Source organism: Procambarus clarkii, chromosome 55, assembly GCF_040958095.1.
Source record: "Procambarus clarkii isolate CNS0578487 chromosome 55, FALCON_Pclarkii_2.0, whole genome shotgun sequence".
In the NCBI taxonomy this organism is placed as follows: Eukaryota; Metazoa; Arthropoda; class Malacostraca; order Decapoda; family Cambaridae; genus Procambarus; species Procambarus clarkii.
In genome coordinates, this window is record NC_091204.1 from 24,365,515 (window position 1) to 24,386,367 (window position 20,853).

Sequence of the window (20,853 nt, forward strand, 5' to 3'; positions counted from 1 at the left end):
ACTTTGCTTGCCACTCTCCGTAGTGTATAGTAAGTCACTGGAGATGGGAGACCTACCAGAAATATGGAAGACGGCGAATGTGGTCCCAATATACAAAAAGGGCGACAGGCAAGAGGCACTGAACTACAAGCCAGTGTCCTTGACTTGTATACCATGCAAGGTGATGGAGAAGATCGTTAGAAAAAACCTGGTATCATATCTGGAGAAAAGGGACTTCGTGACAAATCGCCAACATGGGTTCAGGGAGGGTAAATCTTGCCTGACTGGCTTAATAGAATTATACGACCAGGTGACAAAGATTAAGCAAGAAAAGAGAGGGCTGGACAGACTGCATTTTCTTGGATTGTTGGAAAGCCTTTGATACAGTACCGCATAAGAGGCTGATACATAAGCTGGAGAGACAGGCAGGTGTAGCTGGTAAGGTGCTCCAGTGGATAAGGCAGTATGTAAGCAATAGGAAGCAGAGAGTTACGGTGAGAGTTGAGACCTCCGATTGGCGTGAAGTCACCAGTGGAGTCCCACAGGGCTCTATACTCGGTCCTATTTTCTTTCTGATATATGTAAATGATCTCCCGGAGGGTATCGATTCATTTCTCTCAATGTTTGCGGACGATGCCAAAATTATGAAAACGAATAAGACAGAAGAGGACTGTTTGAGGCTTCAAGAAGCCCTAGACAAGCTGAAGAAATGGTCGAGTAAATGGTTGTTAGAGTTTAACCCAACCAAATGTAATGTAATGAAGATAGATGTAGGGAGCAGGAGGCCAGATACAAGGTATCATCTGGGAGAGGAAATTCTTCAGGAGTCAGAAAAAGAAAAAGACTTGGGGGTTGATATCACGCCAGACCTGTCTCCTGTAGCACATATCCAGAGGATAACATCAGCGGCATGTGCCAGGCTGGCCAACATATGAACGGCATTCAGAAACTTGTGTAAAGAATCACAAACATTGATTCAGTATATATAAACAGTATACTTATTTACTGATTAATAAATAAGTAACAATAAAGATATTTTATTCAGGAAAAGTACATACAGTTGATTTACAAACATAATTTTGGATTTATACATAGCTAGTACATACAATACCTAAAGCCACTAATACTCATAGCATTTCGGGCAAGGTGTAGGGGAATAAATGCTTAGACTAAAACTTAATAGTAATCAGGATTAGGTATAAATTGTGTTGAAAGAAGGAATAAAAAAAGGGGGGTAACATAGCATAAATCAGCAATTGTACACGTTGGTGAACAAACAGCATTGTTTAAAAAATAGCAAGACATGAGTTGACATTTAGGGGGGGTAAGGTAGGTTACATGGAGTTAATTAGGTAGTACTTGGTTTTACTCTTAAACTGGTTGAGAAAGGTACATCCTTTGACATGATTCGAAAGGTCATTCCACATTCTGGGTCCCTTGATTTGTAGAGCACTTCTAGTTTCTTGTGCTCTAGTTTAGAGCACTTCTTCAGCCAAATTGTGTAACAGGAAGAGGTCTTGGACACAAATTTGTTCCATGCTAAATGTAGAGGAATCAGCTGAGTATTCCTCAAATAAAATAAGCTGCCTCAGCTTATAAAGTAAATAAAATAAGCATTTCTGAAATAAGTAGCTGCCTCCCCTCACTGCCTTACTTTTACATAGCCTTCCCGGCATGGTGCCTTCTTTTGATAATTATTTGTTCCACACCCAAGTTGTGTAACAGGAAGAGGTCTTGGACTCCTAATTCCCTCTCTCTTTTTTAATGGTCCATATAGTCATAATTATAGCTTTAATTATTCAATGAATAAAGTTTTGACATTTTTACCCTTCTCCTTATCTAACATTATTTGTGCAGCATATTTTTATTTTATGTCTCACCTAGATTTAATTTCAAAATAAAACCAAACTAATTAAATTAGAAATGGGTATGTACAGCTAAGGTACACCCTTACTACTAGGTGAACAGGGGAATTTGGTGATAGTAAATGATCCCATCAGGCAGGGCTCATCACCTTCTCTCAAATTTCATGTTCACCAGTGTTTATTTACTTAATAACTACTGGTATAATATCTTGTTATTATAAAACTAATTATAATATCATAAAAGACATATATTTACTTCAAGTTTCAAGCAGAGAATACATATATAACTAACATGAAGGACTCCTCTTCACAAGATTCACCAGCTATAATCTTTTGTTTACGTTCCAAAATCTTAAAATCGATCCCAGTGTTATGTAGTAGAGAAAAATTGAGTTATATCCAGATTACGTAAAGCTACGAGTGGTCGACAGTACACTTAGATGATGGACCAAACTTACGGAGGTTTTTCTTCTTAGTATAGCTACCTGAATACCGACGTAGCCGCCACGAAGGCGCTAAGAAGGAAAACATTCGTAGCTAAGAAGAAAAACATTCGTAAGTACCTTCGTGAATCTGGCCTCTAGTCGCTCACAACACGATAGATGTACACGACTCCATCAATCTCAACGAAATAGTTCGGCACCACCGTCCTTACTACCTGTTGAACATCAAAAAGCAAAAGTTTAGCTTTTGAGAGTACATGATATGAGAACATTATATTGGTAACAAAGTAAATTGGATAGAGGAACAGTGTTATGGGAAAACATATATCAGAACAAAGGTTAGAATATTCTTTTGTATAGATAAACATTGTTACTCTTCTATAGATTTTACACAAAAGTAAGTGTAGTCGACCAATGATGAGAAGCAACCGCCTCGTACTTGAATCTTGATAAAAATGGTTGATATCAATTGGTTGATAATGATGATATCAATTGGTTGATTATGACTGATATCAATTGGTTGATAATGGTTGATATCAATTGATTGATATTGGTTGATTTTCAAAGTGGAAAGTACTCTAAAGAATTATAATAGATTTATTGAATTCTTTTTCTTTAAGAAAAAATGTAAATAAATCTAAATTGATCAACGAAATAGTAGAAGATTTATCTTGATGAAATTTGCATGTAATGATGTAAGCGAAGTGTTACGATCTTGACTATATCGTTGGAGTATGGAGTGGCGACAACTCCCACAGTATCGGACGCCATATGAACAACTCCATATGGTGATGACAGCCTGATACCTGCATACAGCTTCGGTTTCTTGCCTTGGCTAGACAGAGGTTGCTGTGGATGACCTCTGAGGTGGCGAATCAAGATCAGCTCCACCTACATTGTGCGATGTGCATAATGTCAACTCCCCAGTGAGTAAGTGTTACCTCCTGTTTTCACCAGTTCCATCCAATTAACTAATGACGTGTTTTTCTCCACAGAAGTGACGTGTGGGGGCGGTTTACTGAGGATGGCAGTTTACCTTGGGCAGCCAATATTCTTCCGACTTGGTCCTAGAACACGACAAAGTAAGCCGCCGCCCAATCTCCAGTGTGTGTTTACTGCAGTTTAAGTAGCATTGGAAGAGATCGGCATACCCCGGGTCTGGCTTAGGGGAGAAATCGGACGACAGTGAGGTACCTATGGAGAAACGCTGCTAGCTGGACGCTAGAGGCTTCTGCCAGGGGTTTGCTACCCCTCTATCGATTGTTTAAGTGGCCCCCGATCAGCGTGAGGCTGAGGTTCTTTTCCAGCAAGTGGTTAGAGTGGTTGTTGGGTATAGCCACCTCAGGATACTGTAAGTTGACTGGCCCACGTACAAGGTGAAACTCGCCAGTGTTTCACAGTACGGTTGGACGAGGTACCGGGTGAGAGAAACCCTGGGATTTGGTGAACACTGCATGTAAGCGTGTCTGAAGTCCTGCCTGAAAGGGTCTCGATGTATATAAGTATCGTACTAGTCCATTTATGTCTATTTAAGGGTTAAGTGTAAATATATTGGTGAAGGGAGCAGTGTTTTGTTCATTCCCCCCCCCTCCCCCTTGTATATATATTGCAGTATCTAGCCAATTACTTAAAAACCACTACCGACTCGGGGTCAGATACAACTAGCAGGTTCATCTATCAAGAACCAGGTTACTGGTCCATATTGACCGTAACATGAAGATATTTATGTATTCCAGAAGGGGTTTTAATGCAACCTGCAGCACAAAGTATAAATTCACTCAAAAAAAAATCTACCACTTATCGGCAATTCATGCCTGAGCCCCTTCTTGGGTGGCTTAATCTTCATCAATCAGATGGAGTCTTGTTTCTCCATCACATTCACTCCAAATATCCATCTTTGCTGCGACCTAAGCTCCTATGGTCCAGGACCCACCTACACCATGTTGCACAGGGTCTAGGTTCACCTCCCGGAGAACCTCGTTCTCTCCACCGCCGAGATATTAGCACAAATCTCCGCCACCGCCAACGTCTCACCGGCCGACATCCTGGAGACAAGAGTGTGTTCACTGCTCTTCTCCAGGAGTTAGGACCTTGAGAAGATACTCACAACCACTACTACGACCACCCTGCAAGACGCTGGCAACAACCTCGCACCACCACGACGCTACCTGGCGGACAGGATCGTGTTCACCAGGAATTTCAGCATAAGGATCATCGACAGCAACGACGACGACATCCTTGCCATCATTAACAACTAGAACCTGACGCAGACATCGGTAGCAGTCAAGACCAAATATCCAATGCCGAAGTCAACCGCAAACAATCACTGAAGGTATCTTCAATACGGACATCACAGCGACACACGCCACGGACTATGGACTTAGGAGCGCCGGAATCACCATACCACCCACCCAAGTGACCAAGGTTGGGCTCAGGAATCTCTACACCAGTAGATTGACGGTTGAGAGGCGGGAACGAAGAACTAAAACCCACCCCCGCAAGCACAACTAGGTGAGTACACACACTCACACACACACACACACACACACACACACACACACACACACACACACACACACACACACACACACACACACACACACACACACACACACACACACACACACACACACACACACACACACACACACACACACACACACACACACACACACACACACACACACACACACACACACACACACACACACACACACACACACACAGTGCCAAACAGATGGAAGAAGTACTAAGGAATGCTAGAAAATTACAAAGTGATGAGGATGGGAAAGTGTGGTCGTTAAGACGAGATCTTTCAAAAGAAGATAGAGAGAAGCTGAAACTGAACCTCGCCGAGGCAAAATGAGAGCAGGAATGAAAAAGAAATCAATTCTTTTTTCTACAAAGTGATAGGGTTAGGCAGGCCAGTAAAGTGGTACATAAAGGCAAACCAACAAAATCATTAGAGAAAGGGGGAGTGAAAAATAAGAAGAACAAGTTCAAGAAGTTCCAACAAACAAGTTCCAAGGGAACAAAACAAGGGAACAAGTTCCTCAAGATTGCATTCACCAACATAGATGTAGTAAGATCAAAGATACTGGAGTTAAGTGATATAATACAGCTGCAGACACCAGATATTGTTGCACTCACGGAGACAAAACTTGAAGATGCTATTTTAAATGAGGTCATATTCCCAAGGGGCTACTCAATTTGGAGACGGGACAGAAAAATCAGGAAAGGCGGTGGCGTTGCTGTGCTGGTGAAAGAACACCTGAAGATGTCCACGGTTGTTCCTGCAATATTTCTGATGCTCGCTGGTAGGACGTTGAATAACCGTGGACCTCTGATGTTCATACAGTGTTCTCTGACTGTGCCCATGGCACCTCTGCTCTTCACTGGTTCTATTCTGCATTTTCTTCCATGTCGTTCACTCCAGAACGTTGTTATTTTACTGTGCAGATTTGGGACCTGTCCCTCCAGTATTTTCCATGTGTATATTATTTGGTATCTCTCTCGTCTCCTTTCTAGTGAGTACATTTGGAGAGCTTTGAGACGATCCCAGTAATTTAGATGCTTTATCTCGTCTATGCGTGCCGTATATGTTCTCTGTATTCCCTAAATTTCAGCAATCTCTCCTGCTCTGAAGGGAGAAGTGAGTACTGAGCAGTATTCAGGACCGGACAACACAAGTGATTTGAAGAGTACAACCATTGTGATGGGATCTCTGGACTTGAAGGTTCTCGTAGTCCATCCTATCATTTTTCTGGCTAACGCAATACTTGCTTGCTTATGCTCCCTAAACGTTAGGTCGTCGGACATCATTATTCCCAAATCCTTGACATGCTGTTTTCCTACTATGGGCAGATTCGACTGTGTTTTGTACCCTGTATTATGTTTAAGTTCTTAATTTTTGTCGTATCTGAGTACCTGGAATTTATCACCGTTAAACAGCATGTTATTTTCTGCTGCCCAATCGAAAACTTTGTTAATATCTGTTTGTAGTTTATCAATGTCTTCAGCAGAGGTAATTTTCATGCTGATTTTTGTATCATCTGTAAAGGATGACACGAAGCTGTGACTTGTGTTTTTGTCTATATCTGATATGAGAATAAGGAACAGCAGTGGTGCAAGGACTGTACCTTGAGGTACAGAGCTTTTAACTGCGCTCGAACTCGATTTTACTTGATTGACTGTTACTCTTTGTGTTCTGTTCGACAGGAAATTGAGTATCCAGTGTCCTACTTTACCAGTTATACCCAATGATCTCATTTTGTGTGCAATCACTCCATGGGTATTGAAAGATTGTGCAGGAGCGCTCTGCTTGCCACTCTCCATAGTGTACAGTAGGTCACTGGAAACGGGAGATCTACCAGAAATATGGAAGACTGCTAATGTAGTCCCAATATACAAAAAGGGGTGACAGACAAGAGGCACTGAACTACAGGCCAGTGTTCTTAACTTGTATACCATGCAAGGTGAAGGAGAAGATCGTGAGAAAACACCTAGTAACACATATGGAGAGAAGAGACTTCGTGACAACCCATCAACATGGGTTCACAGAGGGTAAATCTTGCCTTACAGGCTTAATATTATTCTACGATCAGGTGACTAAGATTAAGCAAGACAGAGAAGGATGGGCGGACTGCATTTTTTTTTTATTGTTTGAAAGCCTTTGACACAGTACCCCATAAAAGGCTGATGCATAAACTGTAGAAACAGACAGGAATAACTGGTAGGGCGCTCCAGTGGATAAGGGAGTACCTAAGTGATAGGAAGCAGAGAGTTACAGTGAGAGGTGAGACCTCAGATTGGCGTGAAGTCACCAGTGGAGTACCACAGGGCTCTGTACTCGGACCTATCCTGTTTCTGATATACGTAAATGATCTCCCAGAGGGCATAGACTCATTCCTCTCAATGTTTGCTGACGACGCCAAAATTATGAGAAGGATTTAGATAAAGGACAGCTTGAGGCTCCAAGAAGACCTGGACAAGCTGCAGGAATGGTCGAACAAATGGTTGTTAGAGTTTAACACAAGCAAATGCAATGTAATGAAGATAGGTGTAGGGAGCAAGAGACCAGATACAAGGTGTCATTTGGGAGATGAAATCCTTCAAGAGTCTGAGAGAGAGAAAGACCTGTGAGTTGATATCACGCCAGATCTGTCCCCTGAAGCTCATATCAAGAGAATAACATCAGCGGCATATGCCAAGTTGGCTAACATAAGGAGGGCCTTTAGAAACCTATGTAAGGAATCTTCCAGAACTTTGTACACCACATATGTCAGACCAATCCTGGAGTATGCGGCTCCAGCATGGAGTCCATATCTAGTCAAGCATAAGACTAAACTGGAAAAGGTTCAAAGGTTTGCCACCAGACTAGTACCCGAACTGAGGGGTATGAGCTACGAGGAGAGACTACGGGAATTAAACCTCACGTCACTGGGAGACAGAAGAGTTAGAGGGGACATGATCACCACATACAAGATTCTGAGAGGAATTGATAGGGTAGATAAAGACAGACTATTTGCCACAAGGGGCACACGCACTAGGGGACACAGGTGGAAACTGAGTGCCCAAATGAGCCATAGAGACGTTAGAAAGAATTTTTTCAGTGTCAGAGTATTAGACAAATGGAATGCATTAGGAAGTGATGTGGTGGAGGCTGACTCCATACACAGCTTCAAGTGTAGATATGATAGAGCCCAGTAGACTCAGGAATCTGTACACCAGTTGATTGACAGTTGAGAGGCGGGACCCCAAAGAGCCAAAGCTCAATCCCTGCAAGCACAACTAGGTAAGTAAAACTAGGAAAGTACACTTTCTTTTTTTACCTAGTTCCACACACACTTCTTTGTCATTTGCAGACAGATTCACTACAAACGAAAAAGAAGTGTGCGAGGAACTCAATATGAAATTCCAGGAAGTCTTCACATAAGCGCTAGGGGAAGTTCCAGAGATAAGATAAGGAATAGTTAACCAGGCACAACTAGAGGAATTTGAGATTACCAGTGGGGGATGTAAGGAAGCTTATGCTAGAGTTGGATGTGATAGAGGCTATAGTCCCAGATTGAATATCGCCATGGATACTAAAGGAAGGAGCAGAAGCATTGTGCCTGCCACTCTCCATGTTTTGTTTTGTTTTTTTTGCAGGGATATTCCTGCACGGGCCCTAAGCCTTTAGCTGGCCCACTAAGTGTTGCTTGTTTCTGTTTTACTTGGGCGGAGTATGAGTATTTATGACTCGTAAGGTCGCTTCAGTAAGATTTTGCCATAGGTGTTTAACAACTTCTTCTGCTCTTTTGAATCTAAGTTGAAATGTTAGTGGGTTTGTAACTGTGCACTGTGTTAGATAATGTTCCAGTGGTCTGTCGGGCATTTCTCCACAGTGCTGACATTTCCTCTCATCTTCCGGAACCTGAAAGCCTATTTTTCATGCACATGGATATTCAAGCCTGATGCGATGTAAATGTACAACAAATCACTGGTAACAGGTGAACTGCCAGAAATTTGGAAGTCGGCAAACGTAGTCCCGATATACAAGAAGCGGGTATAGACAGGAGGCACTCAACTACAGGCCAGTGTCCCTAATTTGCATACCATGCAAGTTATAGGAAAAAGTTGTGCGAAAAAGCTAGTGGAACATTTGGAGTGAAGGAACTTTGTGACACAACACCAACATGGTTTCAGGGATGGCATATCATGCCTCACTGGATTAATTGAATTCTACGATCAGGCAACAAGAATCAGGCAAGAAAGAGAGGGGTGGGCAGACTGCATATTTTTGGATTGCCAGAAAGCCTTTGACACAGTACCACACCCTAGACTAGTGTGAAAGCTGGAGATGCAGGCATGAGTGAAAGAGAAGGTACTCCATTGGATAAGGGAGAACCTAAGTAATAGAAGACAGTGAGTCATTGAGGGGTGAGGCCTCAGACTGGCGAGACGTCACCAGTGCAATTCCGCAGGGTTCACTCATTGGACCCATACTGTTTCTGATAGATGTAAATGATCTACCAGAGGGACTGGCGAGACGTCACCAGTGCAGTCCCGCAGGGTTTAGTCATTGGACCCATACTGTTTCTGATAGATGTAAATGATCTACCAGATTGAATAGAATCATTCCACTCATTGTTTGCTGAAGATGCAAAAACTATGAGGAGGATTAAGACAGGAAGATAGTATGAGGCTATAAAATGACCTAGACAGACTGAATGAATGGTCCAACAAATGGCTACTAAAGTTCAACCCGAGTAAATGTAAGGTAATGAAACTAGGTAGTGGAAACAGGAGGCCAGACACAGGATACAGAATGGGAGATGAAGTCCTTCATGAAACGAACAGAGAGAAAGATCTAGGAGTTGATATCACACCACCAGCATGGGTTAAGAGATGCTAAATCGTGCCTCACAGGTTTAATAGAATTCTATGACCAAGTAATATGTATCTAATATATGTAAACGATCTTCCAGAGGGTATAGACTCATTTTTCTCAATATTTGCTGATGATGCAGAAATTATGAGAAGAATCAAGAGAGATGATGATAGACAGAGACTACAGGGCGACCTGGACAAACTGGAGGAATGGTCTAGAAAATGGCTACTAAAGTTCAACTCAGAAAATTGTAAAGTAATGAAATTAGGCGAAGGGAACAGAAGGATGAATACTAGGTACCATCTGGGAGGTGAAATCCTGCAAGAGTCAAATAGAGAGAAAGATCTGGGGGTTGATATCACACCGAACCTGTCCCCAGAGGCCCACATTAAAAGGATATCATCAGCGACATATGCTAGACTGGCCAGCAAAAGAACTGCCTTCAGAAACTTGTGTGTGGAATCGTTCAGGACCCTGTATACCATTTATGTCAGACCAATCCTGGAATATACAGCTCCATCTTGGAGTCCATACATCATTAAACAGAAGACAAATGTAGAGAAGATTCAGCTGTATACCAACAGACTTGTCCCGGAACTGAGAGGTATGAGCTACAAAGAAAGGTTAAAGGAGCTGAAACTCACGTCCCTGAAAGACAGAAGAGTAAGGGGGAGACATGATAACCACCTACAAAATTATCAGGAGAATTGACATTGTGGACAAAGACACACTCTTTAGCACAGGTGAACACGAACAAGGGGACACAGGTGGAAACTTAGTACCCAAATGAGCCAAAGAGATATTATTTTTTTTTTCAGTGTCAGAGTAGTTAACAAATTGAATGCAGTAGGAAGTGATGCGATGAAGGCAGACTCCATACACAGTTTCAAATGTAGATATAATAGAGCCCAGTAGGCTCGGGAATCTGTACACCAGTTGATTGACGGTTGAGAGGTGGGACCAAAGAGCCAAAGTTCAACCCCCGTAAGCACAACTAGGTGAGTACCGGCCCACCTGCAGCCTTCACAGAGATCACCCTTTTACCCACCTCCTTCACCTATATGACAAAATTGTTGGTAACGACGTTACCCGTTACATCTACGTCATCAACAGGCTGCTCGTTGGGAACACACTTCTGACTGCTGCTGCCCGATGACTTTCATCTACCTTCTGCAACTGCTAGCGGACCCACTGCCCTGCGGATCCCTGAGGAGACCACCAGGGAGCGCTCACCGTCTGCCCACAGCACCTCTGCGGTTCTCATGCTTGTCCCACTGACAGACGCCGGCATCAGCACCAAGAACAGTTGACTAGGACGGCAAAGCCAACTCCGAAGGCTCGACTAGCTCTGAAGACTCGACCGATTCCAAAGATGAACCCAAGGAAGCCGACCATGATGACTCGACAGACTTCCATGCTTCAGTCGATGACACCGGCTCTCCTGCCCTTTATGTGGCCGCCCGGGCACCATCTTGCCCTGCAGATCCCGCACTGGCACCAACTGGACTGACAGGAGCCCAAGGTGCCTCCTCCGGGTATATCCGATGTGACCGCGTACTTTCCAAAGAAGACGAATGGCATTACTCACAGAAATCACAATTACGTGATGTATCAAATGAACAAATCTACAAGGGCCGTGACGAGGATTCGAATCTTCGTCCGAGAGCATCCCAGACGCTGCCTTAATCGACTGAGCTACGACATGGTCAAAAGGAGTTGAAACCGAAGTTCGAAGTTCTACTGAACTTACTGGATCCTGCACCCTCTCCGAGGTACAAAGCAGGGTTTTACACAACTTTTTCCATGCACTCGAGCTATGTCAATAGGCCGTTCTCCCTCTTGTGATTTCTGTGTGTAATGAAGTATGGGCGAAGAGGAGGAACGGCCATATTGACATAGAGTCAAATAGAGAGAAAGATCTGGGAGTTGATATCACATCAAACCTGTCATCAGAGACCCACATCAAAAGGATATCACCATCGGCATTTACTAGACTGGCCAACATAAGAACTGCCTTTAGAAACTTGTGTAAGGAATCGTTCAGGACCCTGTATACCACTTATGTCAGACCAATCCTAGAATATGCAGCTCCAGCTGGGAGTCCATACCTAGTTAAACTCATGATAAAGTTAGAGAAGATTCAGCGGTATGCCACTAGACTCGTCCCGAGAGGTATGAGCTACGAAGAAAGGCTAAAGGAGCTAAACTCACATCCTTGGAAGACGGAAGAGTAAAGGGAGACTTGATAACCATCTACACCATTCTCAGGGAGAATTGACAGGGTGGACAAAGACAAACTCTTTAGCACAAGTGGAACACGAACATGGGGACACAGGTTAAAACTTAGTACCCAAATGAGCCACAGAGACATTACAAAGATTTTTTCAGTGTCAGAGTAGCTAACAAATGGAATGCACTAGGAAGTGATGTGGTGGAGGCTGACTCCATACACAGTTTCAAATGTAGGTATGATAGAGCCCAGTAGGGTCTAGGATCTGTAGACAAGTTGATTGACGGATGAGAGGCGGGACCAATATACACCACCTTGAGAACATTGTATACATCACCTTAAGAACACTGTATGCATCACCTTGAGAACATTGTATACATCACCTTGAGAATATTGTGTACAGCACCTTGATAATATTGTACACATCACCTTGAGAACATTGTATACATCACCTTGAGAACATTGTATACAACACCTTGAGAACATTGTATACAACACCTTGAGAACATTGTATACAACACCTTGAGAACATTGTATACAGGACCTTAGAACATCGTATGCAGCACCTTGAGAACATTGTATAAAGCACCTTAATAACATTGTATAAAGCACCTTGAGAACATTGTATACAGCACCTTGAGAACATTGTATAAAGCACCTTGAGAACATTGTATACAGTACCTTGAGAACATTGTATAAGGCACCTTGAGAACATTGTATAAAGCACCTTGAGAACATTGTATACAGTACCTTGAGAACATTGTATACAGTACCATGAGAACATTGTATAAGGCACCTTGAGAACACTGTGTACAGCACCTTAATAACGTTGTATACAGCACCTTGAGAACATTGTATACAGCACCTTGAGAACATTGTATACAGCACCTTGAGAACATTGTATAAGGCACCTTGAGAACATTGTATACAGTACCTTGAGAACATTGTATACAGCACCTTGAGAACATTGTATACAGCACCTTGAGAACATTGTATACAACACCTTGAGAACATTGTATAAAGCACCTTGAGAACATTGTATACAGCACCTTGAGAACATTGTATACAGCACCTTGAGAACATTGTATACAACACCTTGAGAACATTGTATACAACATCCTTGAGAATATATTGCACCTTGATAACACTGTTGGTATCAAGATTATGATTTTTAGGAATATAGCTTTTCCTTTTATTTATTTCGCGTGCTCTTAATTTACAAGTGGTACTCTATAGATTGTCATGATATGATATAGTTGGATTATTCCTACGCTGAAGTCAGTGTATTAAATCAGTTTTTGTGATTAACGATATATAGTATATAATAATTATATAAACGCGCACTATTCAATTGATTTTTCACGGTTCCTGAAAAACCACTTCAATTGATTTTTCAGACATCCATGTGTGTGCAGAAGCCCTGGTAGACATAATGGAAATCTACAAAAGTGGCAGCAGGAAAGACTCACTTAATTACAGACCTGTATCAGTGACAAGTGTAATAGTCAAAATATTGGAAAAATATAATAACCAAATGGGCTGGATAAATAACCTGGATAAAAATTATATAATAACAAACAGTATGGTTACCATCTGGAAAATCTTGCATGTGTAACGAATTTCTGTAGTTTGTATGATAGAGCCACAGAGAATTTACAGGAATGGTTGGGTTGAATGCATTTATCTGGACCCAAAAAAAAGGCTTTCGACAGAGTCTCACATAAGAGTTGTTAAATAGAAAATAGACCACACACAACCTACAAATTAGGTTAAAATATTTTTAAAAAACTCTTTTTTTTAAAAACTTTTTTTAAAACGTATTTTTTAAAAACTTTGTGTGGTTTAAAGAACCACACAAAGAGCATTGTTTGGGGAGCTTATAATATGTTTTCCAATTTCATAAATTTTTTCAATGCATGATTCGTGAAATGCTAAAGATCTTATTCACGACCTTTGTGAAATCAAAATTATGCAGTGAATATGATTATGAATATGCAGTGGTTGTATGGTGCCCATATCTTAAGAATCACATATGCAAACTGGAAAAGGTTTGCCCCAAACCTTTTCCCTAATTGCCCCAAATTGTCAGAATTTTCATGACTGGCAATCTTGAATTTTCAAGACACAAAAGTGATTCCATGCACCCGCCAAACCCCCTGTTTATGAATGAAAAATGGTTTACACATGACTCACAACTGATTTCGTTCGAACACTTCCGGAACAAGTGCTTCACTGACGAATTTTGTTCGAACCACAATGCTATAAATGCTTCACCCACGTACTACAAATACAAATAATCTCCGATAGAACCTGAACACCTAACCTAACCTTTGCCTAGTAGTAGTAGTAGGCATCCTTCAATCTCGGGAGACTATGGAGTTGCGCCCTAGTTGTCAATCCTGGTGCAGCGTCTGGTGTGACTGATGAGGCCAATCCGAGAGTGGCAGTCCATTCCACACCGAGCACAAACGAAGTTCGATTCTGGTCTGTCTTCCTGGCTACCGGCTTTCCTTCTCTGTCTCTTTGCCTCTGATTCCTTGGCAAGTGATTCCTCGAACTTGGAGAGACCTCTTTGAACAGACTGCCTCCAGGTTGAACGGTCTGCAGCCAGTGTCTCCCATATAGCAAGATCGACGTCCATTGCTTTCAGGTCCCTCTTGCATACGTCTTTGTACCGAAGCTGGGGCTTGCCTGTTGGACGCTTTCCCTGCATCAGCTCTCCATACAGGAGATCCTTGGGGATCCTGCCGTCGCCCATTCGCACAACGTGCCCGAGGCAGCGCATTCGTCTCTGTTTCAGCATTGTGTACATGCTAGTGATTCTTACTCTCCTCAAGACGTTGTTGTTTGTCACCTTGTCCTGCCAGGTGATGTCCAAGATGTGTCGAAGGCAGCGCATGTGGTAGGCATTCAACTGTCTTTCCTGACGGGAGCGGAGTGTCCAAGACTCACTGCCATAAAGAAGAGTGCTCAGGACACAGGCTCTGTAAACCTGAATCTTAGTATACTCAGTTAGCCTATTGTTAGCCCACACTCTCTTTGTCAGTCTGGACATGGTAGTAGATGCCTTACCGATGCGTTTGTTTAGCTCCGTATCAAGAGAGAGGGAGTCAGAGATTGTGAAGCCCAGGTACACGAAGTCGTGAACGACTTCCAGTTTGGAATCGGAGATGCCGATGTCAGGTGGGGAGTCCACTCCTTGTCCCATGACTTGTGTTTTCTTCAGGCTGATGGTGAGTCCGAAAGCCTGAGAGGCCTCGCTGAAGCAGGTCATGAGCCGTTGGAGATCTTCGGCTGAGTGGGCAGTGACTGCTGCGTCGTCGGCAAAAAGGAAGTCGCGCAGACACCTCAGCCGAACCTTTGTCTTGGCACTCAGCCTGGCGAGGTTAAAGAGCTTTCCATCCGACCTGGTCCGGAGGTAAATGCCTTCCGTGACAGATCCGAAGGCGTGCCGCAGCATAACTGCGAAGAAAATCCCGAATAGGGTTGGAGCCAGTACGTAGCCCTGTTTTACTCCACTTCGGATGTCAAAGGCGTCTGATGTTAGGCCATCAAAGACCACGGTGCCCCTCATGTTCTTATGGAAAGATCTGATGATGCTGAGGAGCCTGGGTGGGCATCCGATTTTGGGGAGGATCTTGAATAGGCCATCCCTGCTGACGAAGTCGAAGGCCTTCGTCAGATCTATGAAGGCTACGAAGAGTGGCTGCTTCTGTTCCCTGCATTTCTCCTGCAGTTGTCTGAGGGAAAAGACCATGTCGATGGTGGACCTGTCAGCTCTGATTCCGCATTGTGATTCTGGATAGACTCTCTCTGCAAGTACTTGGAACCTCTTCAATGCTACTCGAGCAAACAGCTTTCCGACAATACTGAAGAGGGAGATTCCACGGTAGTTGTTGCAGTCGCCCCTGTCACCTTTATTCTTATATAGCGTGACGATATTGGCATCCCTCATGTCCTGTGGCACCTCTCCTTCCCAGCAGAGGCAGAGAATTTCATGCAGCTCCATGAGCAGGCTACCTCTGCAGCACTTTAAGGTCTCAGCAGGAATGCCATCTTTGCCAGGAGCTTTACCAGAAGCAAGGGAGTCTAGGGCATCGCTGAGTTCTTCGAGGGTCGGCTCGCTGTCGAGCTCCATTAACACAGGCAGACACTCAATGGCGCTCAGGGCGTCTTCGGTGACCACATTGTCCCTGGCGTATAGCTCAGAGTAGTGCTCGACCCAGCGCTTCAGCTGCAGTGTCTGGTCCTGAATCACCTCGCCAGTGGCGGATTTCAGAGGAGCGGTCTTCCTCTGGATTGGGCTGAGGGCCTGCTTGATGCCGTCATACATTCCCCTTACATTGCCTGTGTCCGCTGCAGTCTGTATCTGGGAGCAGAGCTGGAGCCAATAGTTGTTGGCACATCGCCTGGCGCTCTGCTGCACTTTGCTTATATATGCACAATATGCTAATATATTATATATTAATTTATACTTGAGAAAATTCCCGTTTTGAATGAACAGCTTGTAACAATTTATGAATGCACCTGTGGGGTCGACCGCTGGATGTAATGGACTTGAGTCAAGGATGGGTTGCCCAAACAATTGCCAAAGTCCATTCCATGCACCTGCTAAACCCCTTGTTTATGAATTAAAACGTTTTACACACGACTCACAACTGCTGACGTTCGAACACTTCCAGAACAAGTGCTTCACTGACGACTTTTGTTTGAACCACAACGCTGTGAATGCTTCACCAACGTACTAGAAATTCAAATAATCACAAACAGAACCTAAACACCTAACATAACCTAACCACTGCAAAAATATGAACAATATGCAAATGTATGAGCCCACCTGGAGCTGCCGTGAGGTACAGATGTGTCGCCTGGCCTCTGGTAGTTGGGGTGTTTACCGATTTTGTCGCCAGGGGGTGCGGGCATCTCTGCCCCCCTGCTGTTGCTGCCTGGCTACGTGTTAACGTGGCGAGCTTGCCATGGGAGGCCATCTTCCTCCTGTTGTGCGAGTGAACTCCGTGGGCCTGGAGTTCACTGGTCGTGCTGGATATGCGGACATCGAGATGGTTATGTGCGACATGCTCCGTGTCCCTGTGATGGCCATGTACGGTGTTGAGCTTGTACCTGCCCACCGGGTTGTTCTCAAGTTCGTGAGGGAGGAGGAGTACCATGACTTCCTCCGGCGTTACGAGGGGTGTTCGTTGCCGTTGTCGGGTGGTGCCAGCTCAGTGTCCATCTCGGACCGTAGTGGTGCCCTGACTTATGTCAGTGTGCATGGGGCGCCCTTGGAGTTTCCCGAGGACCTCCTCCAACGTTATGTCCAGAGGTTTGGCACTGTCGTCTCTGTGCGGGTGAACACGCTCTCCTCCGGGAAGTATGCAGGAAGGCAGACGAACATTCGCACCTTGGGGATGCGCCTGTGGTCGGATATTCCATCTTCTGTCCGGCATATGGGGTACTACGTCCAGGTGTACTATGCCCGGCAACCCCGTACCTGTTTCTGGTGTGGCCTGTTGGGGCATCAGGCTGCCGGGTGCACTGCGGCTCCGGTTGCTCCCATCAACCTGTTCCGGGAGGAGGATTTCCCGCCGCTCCCTCTGGAGGAGGACTCCGGGGGTGAGGAGGTGAATGTCCCGTTAGCTGATAAGGCTTCCCCAGCATCGCCCGACCTTCTTCTGGTTGTCGCAGACCCTCCTCCAGATGTTGTGGTGCCGTCGGATGATTCTCCTGCTCCTGTCACTGGCACTGCTGCTCCTGTGGGCCTTCCTGGTGCTCCCCGTGAGGCGTCGCCGTCTTCTCACTCGTCTTCGGCTGCTGTGCCTGGCCCTGCATCCTCACCTCGGATCCCAGCTATGCTGGGTGCTGGGGTGGCTGCAGAGCCTCCTGCTGTGTGTGGTTCGGTTCCCCCTGTGGTAGAGGCTGCTGCCGTTCTGCGTCGAGCATCGGTTCGTTTGGCTGGTGGTGCCCGGGTTTCTGGGTCCGCTTCCGGCTCAGATGATATCCGGCCGGAGCCCAAACATTCCCGCCGTTCGTCTTCTGCCTGGGCCGATGTTGGGGAATTCAGTGCCTGTGGGTCTTCGAGTGTTACAGGTGTGGATACGGGTGTGTCGTTGTCTCCGCGGTTGGTGGTGACAGAGGTCCATGAGCCTGCTGGTGCCCGTATCACGGGGGTGCCTTCTGTTCCTTCTCAGCCCGGGGACTCTCTGCAGGGGGGAGTGGTGGCTTCCACTGCCCAGGATGGTGTGGATGCTGGTACTGGGCGTAACCTGGTAGTGACCTTGCGGAAGGATGCGTACCGCCCAGGTTCTCTGCAGTCGTCTGGTGGTGAGCCCGTGGCCGCTGGTGCCCCTGTGGTGGTACCCAATGTCCGGTCCGTTCATGTGAGGACACGCGTTGGGGACCTGGGGGACGTGTTGCCGGCGTCAATGATGCCGCCAGGTCACTGGAAAGAGATTGCCGCGTTGGTGTTGTTTGAAGGCGCGGCGGACTTTGAGGATGGGAGGTTTCCCTTGCTGTGGGGGCGAGTGGCAGTAACTTGCCTCAGAAGGGATACCATCTGGGTCCCCTGTTTGCAGGTGTTTGTGGCCGGGGTTCCGGATGCCATGGCGTCCCCGTTGGAAGTGGACGACCCTTGGCTGTGGTTGCGCTGGGAAGCGTTCCATGTACGGTTCCCTCGGGACATGTTTCCGGGCAAATATGTCCACTGATTTCCTATTTCTGTGCTTACTTTTGTACTGTGTGCCCTTCTGGCTGTTTGTTTGCCCTCTTGTAGTTTGTGCCCGTGCCTCTCCCTTTGTTTGGGGCGAGGCAGGTGGTATGGTGTGAGTGTTTTTATTCATGTGTTTGTTTTTGTGTTATTACTTTGCCCTGTGTGTTCTATTCATGCTTTCATTGTTGTGACTGTGTATGCTGTGCTTTCTTGTAGTATATCATGTTGTTCATACTGATGTATTTGTTTGTCGGTCCTTCAGGCCGGTGATTTTGTTTTGTTGTGTTCTACACTGCTCTACTGTTTTATAATGTTACTATGTTTTTTTGTTTTGTTTTGCTTGCATTGATTGCTTGTTTGTAATTGTTTTCTGTTTTGCGTCTTGTTGTGTATTTCTCATGATTACCTTGTTACCTTCTCAATGTTTTGATAATTGTTGTTCTGGGCTGTCGGTCCTTCTGGCCGGCGGTTTCTTGGTTTTGTTATATTTCACTTGTTGTTTTATTGTATTTATTGTATTTCCTTTGCATGCTTGCATGTAAAAAAAATACAAAATATAAACATATGCAAATATATAATAATAATAATAATTTATATATGAGAAAATTCGTATTTTCAATGAACAGCATGTTAAAATTAATGAATGAGTCCTTGGGGCCAACAGCTGGATGGAATGGACTTATTCCGAGGACGGTTGTTTACCATTGTAAATGGAATCAACGGATTGTACTACAAGCTTCCAGGATTATGTATGATTATATGCTGCAAATCATTACGGAAAAATAATTATGATATTAAATATCATTCATTAGCAGTAAAGAAAAACTAATCTCAAAAATATAGCTCAATATTACTTTGTTGATAATGTTAAAAACAAAGTGTGATAATTCTTGAAACATCTTGGCACCTCGAAAAGTAGTAATGCAAAGAAACCCTCCCCCTTCCCCCCCTTCGACTGAGCATATATATATTTAAGTATGTAGTATACTAAAATGTATTTAGCTTGTTTACGTTTTGCTATCTTTAACGACTGGTTATAGTTTGTTTATAGTATGAACACAAGTTTCCAACACCACTGGTCTAATCTCGGGCAGCCGGGGCGCCTCCGACCCCTAGATCGTCTTCGCCCTCATCCAACGACAACAACAACAACAACACTAGAGGAAATATTACCTTGTGCCACAAACCCTGTTGTTCGAGGCGCTCCATGTGTGGCTCCAGCTTGTCCTTGTAAGCCTCCACTGCCGTCAGGTAATTCACACCCGTCACAATTATCACCAGACCACCTGCGGGACAGGATGAGTATTAGTACCTAAAGAAGGTGCTGCTTTTCAACACCCAGTGCTAGCAGGCGCTGCGCACCAGACCTGCCAGACAGTGTTCTTGAGCGTGGACGGTGTTATCCACCACCACTGGTGAGCGTGAACGGTGTTATCCACCACCACTGGTGAGTGTGGACGGTGTTATCCACCACCACTGGTGAGTGTGGAAGATACTGTCCACCACCACTGGTGAGTGTGGAAGGTGTTGTCCACCACCACTGGTGAGTGTGGAAGGTGTTGTCCACCACCACTGGTGAGTGTGGACGGTGTTGTCCACCACCACTGGTGAGTGTGGACGGTGTTGTCTACCACCACTGGTGAGTGTGGACGGTGTTGTCCACCACCACCACTGGTGAGTGTGGAAGATACTGTCCACCACCACTGGTGAGTGTGGAAGGTGTTGTCCACCACCACTGGTGAGTGTGGAAGGTGTTGTCCACCACCACTGGTGAGTGTGGACGGTGTTGTCCACCACCACTGGTGAGTGTGGACGGTGTTGTCCACCACCACCACTGGTGAGTGTGGAAGATACTGTCCACCACCACTGGTGAGTGTGGAAGATGTTGTCCACCATCACCACTGGTGAGTGTGGAAGATACTGTCCACCACCACTGGTGAGTGTGGAAGATGTTGTCCACCACCACCACTGGTGAGTGTGAAAGATACTGTCCACCACCACTGGTGAGTGTGGACGGTGTTGTCCACCACCACTGGTGAGTGTGGACGGTGTTGTCCACCACCACTGGTGAGTGTGGACGGTGTTGTCCACACCACCACTGGTGAGTGTGGAAGATGTTGTCCACCACCACTGGTGAGTGTGGATGGTGTTGTCCACCACCGCTGGTGAGTGTGGAAGATATTGTCCACCACCACTGGAGAATGTGGAAGGTGTTGTCTACCACCACTGGTGAGTGTGGAAGATGTTGTCCACCACCA

The 20,853-nt window shown here is 45.0% G+C and overlaps 1 protein-coding gene across 1 annotated transcript in view; it reads right to left on the reverse strand.

Annotated features, from left to right (window-relative positions):
- Positions 1–1,000: 1,000 nt before the first annotated feature.
- Positions 1,001–20,853, reverse strand: part of LOC138352831 (methyltransferase-like protein 27) — a 50,642-nt gene continuing 30,789 nt past the window's right edge. The window contains exons 2-3 of the mRNA XM_069305396.1: positions 19,769–19,881; positions 1,001–2,502 (exon numbers count right to left, since the gene is read on the reverse strand). Of these exons, the coding sequence (XP_069161497.1) occupies positions 2,425–2,502; positions 19,769–19,881 (191 nt within the window). The 3' untranslated portion in view covers positions 1,001–2,424. The remainder of the gene's footprint in view (positions 2,503–19,768; positions 19,882–20,853) is intronic.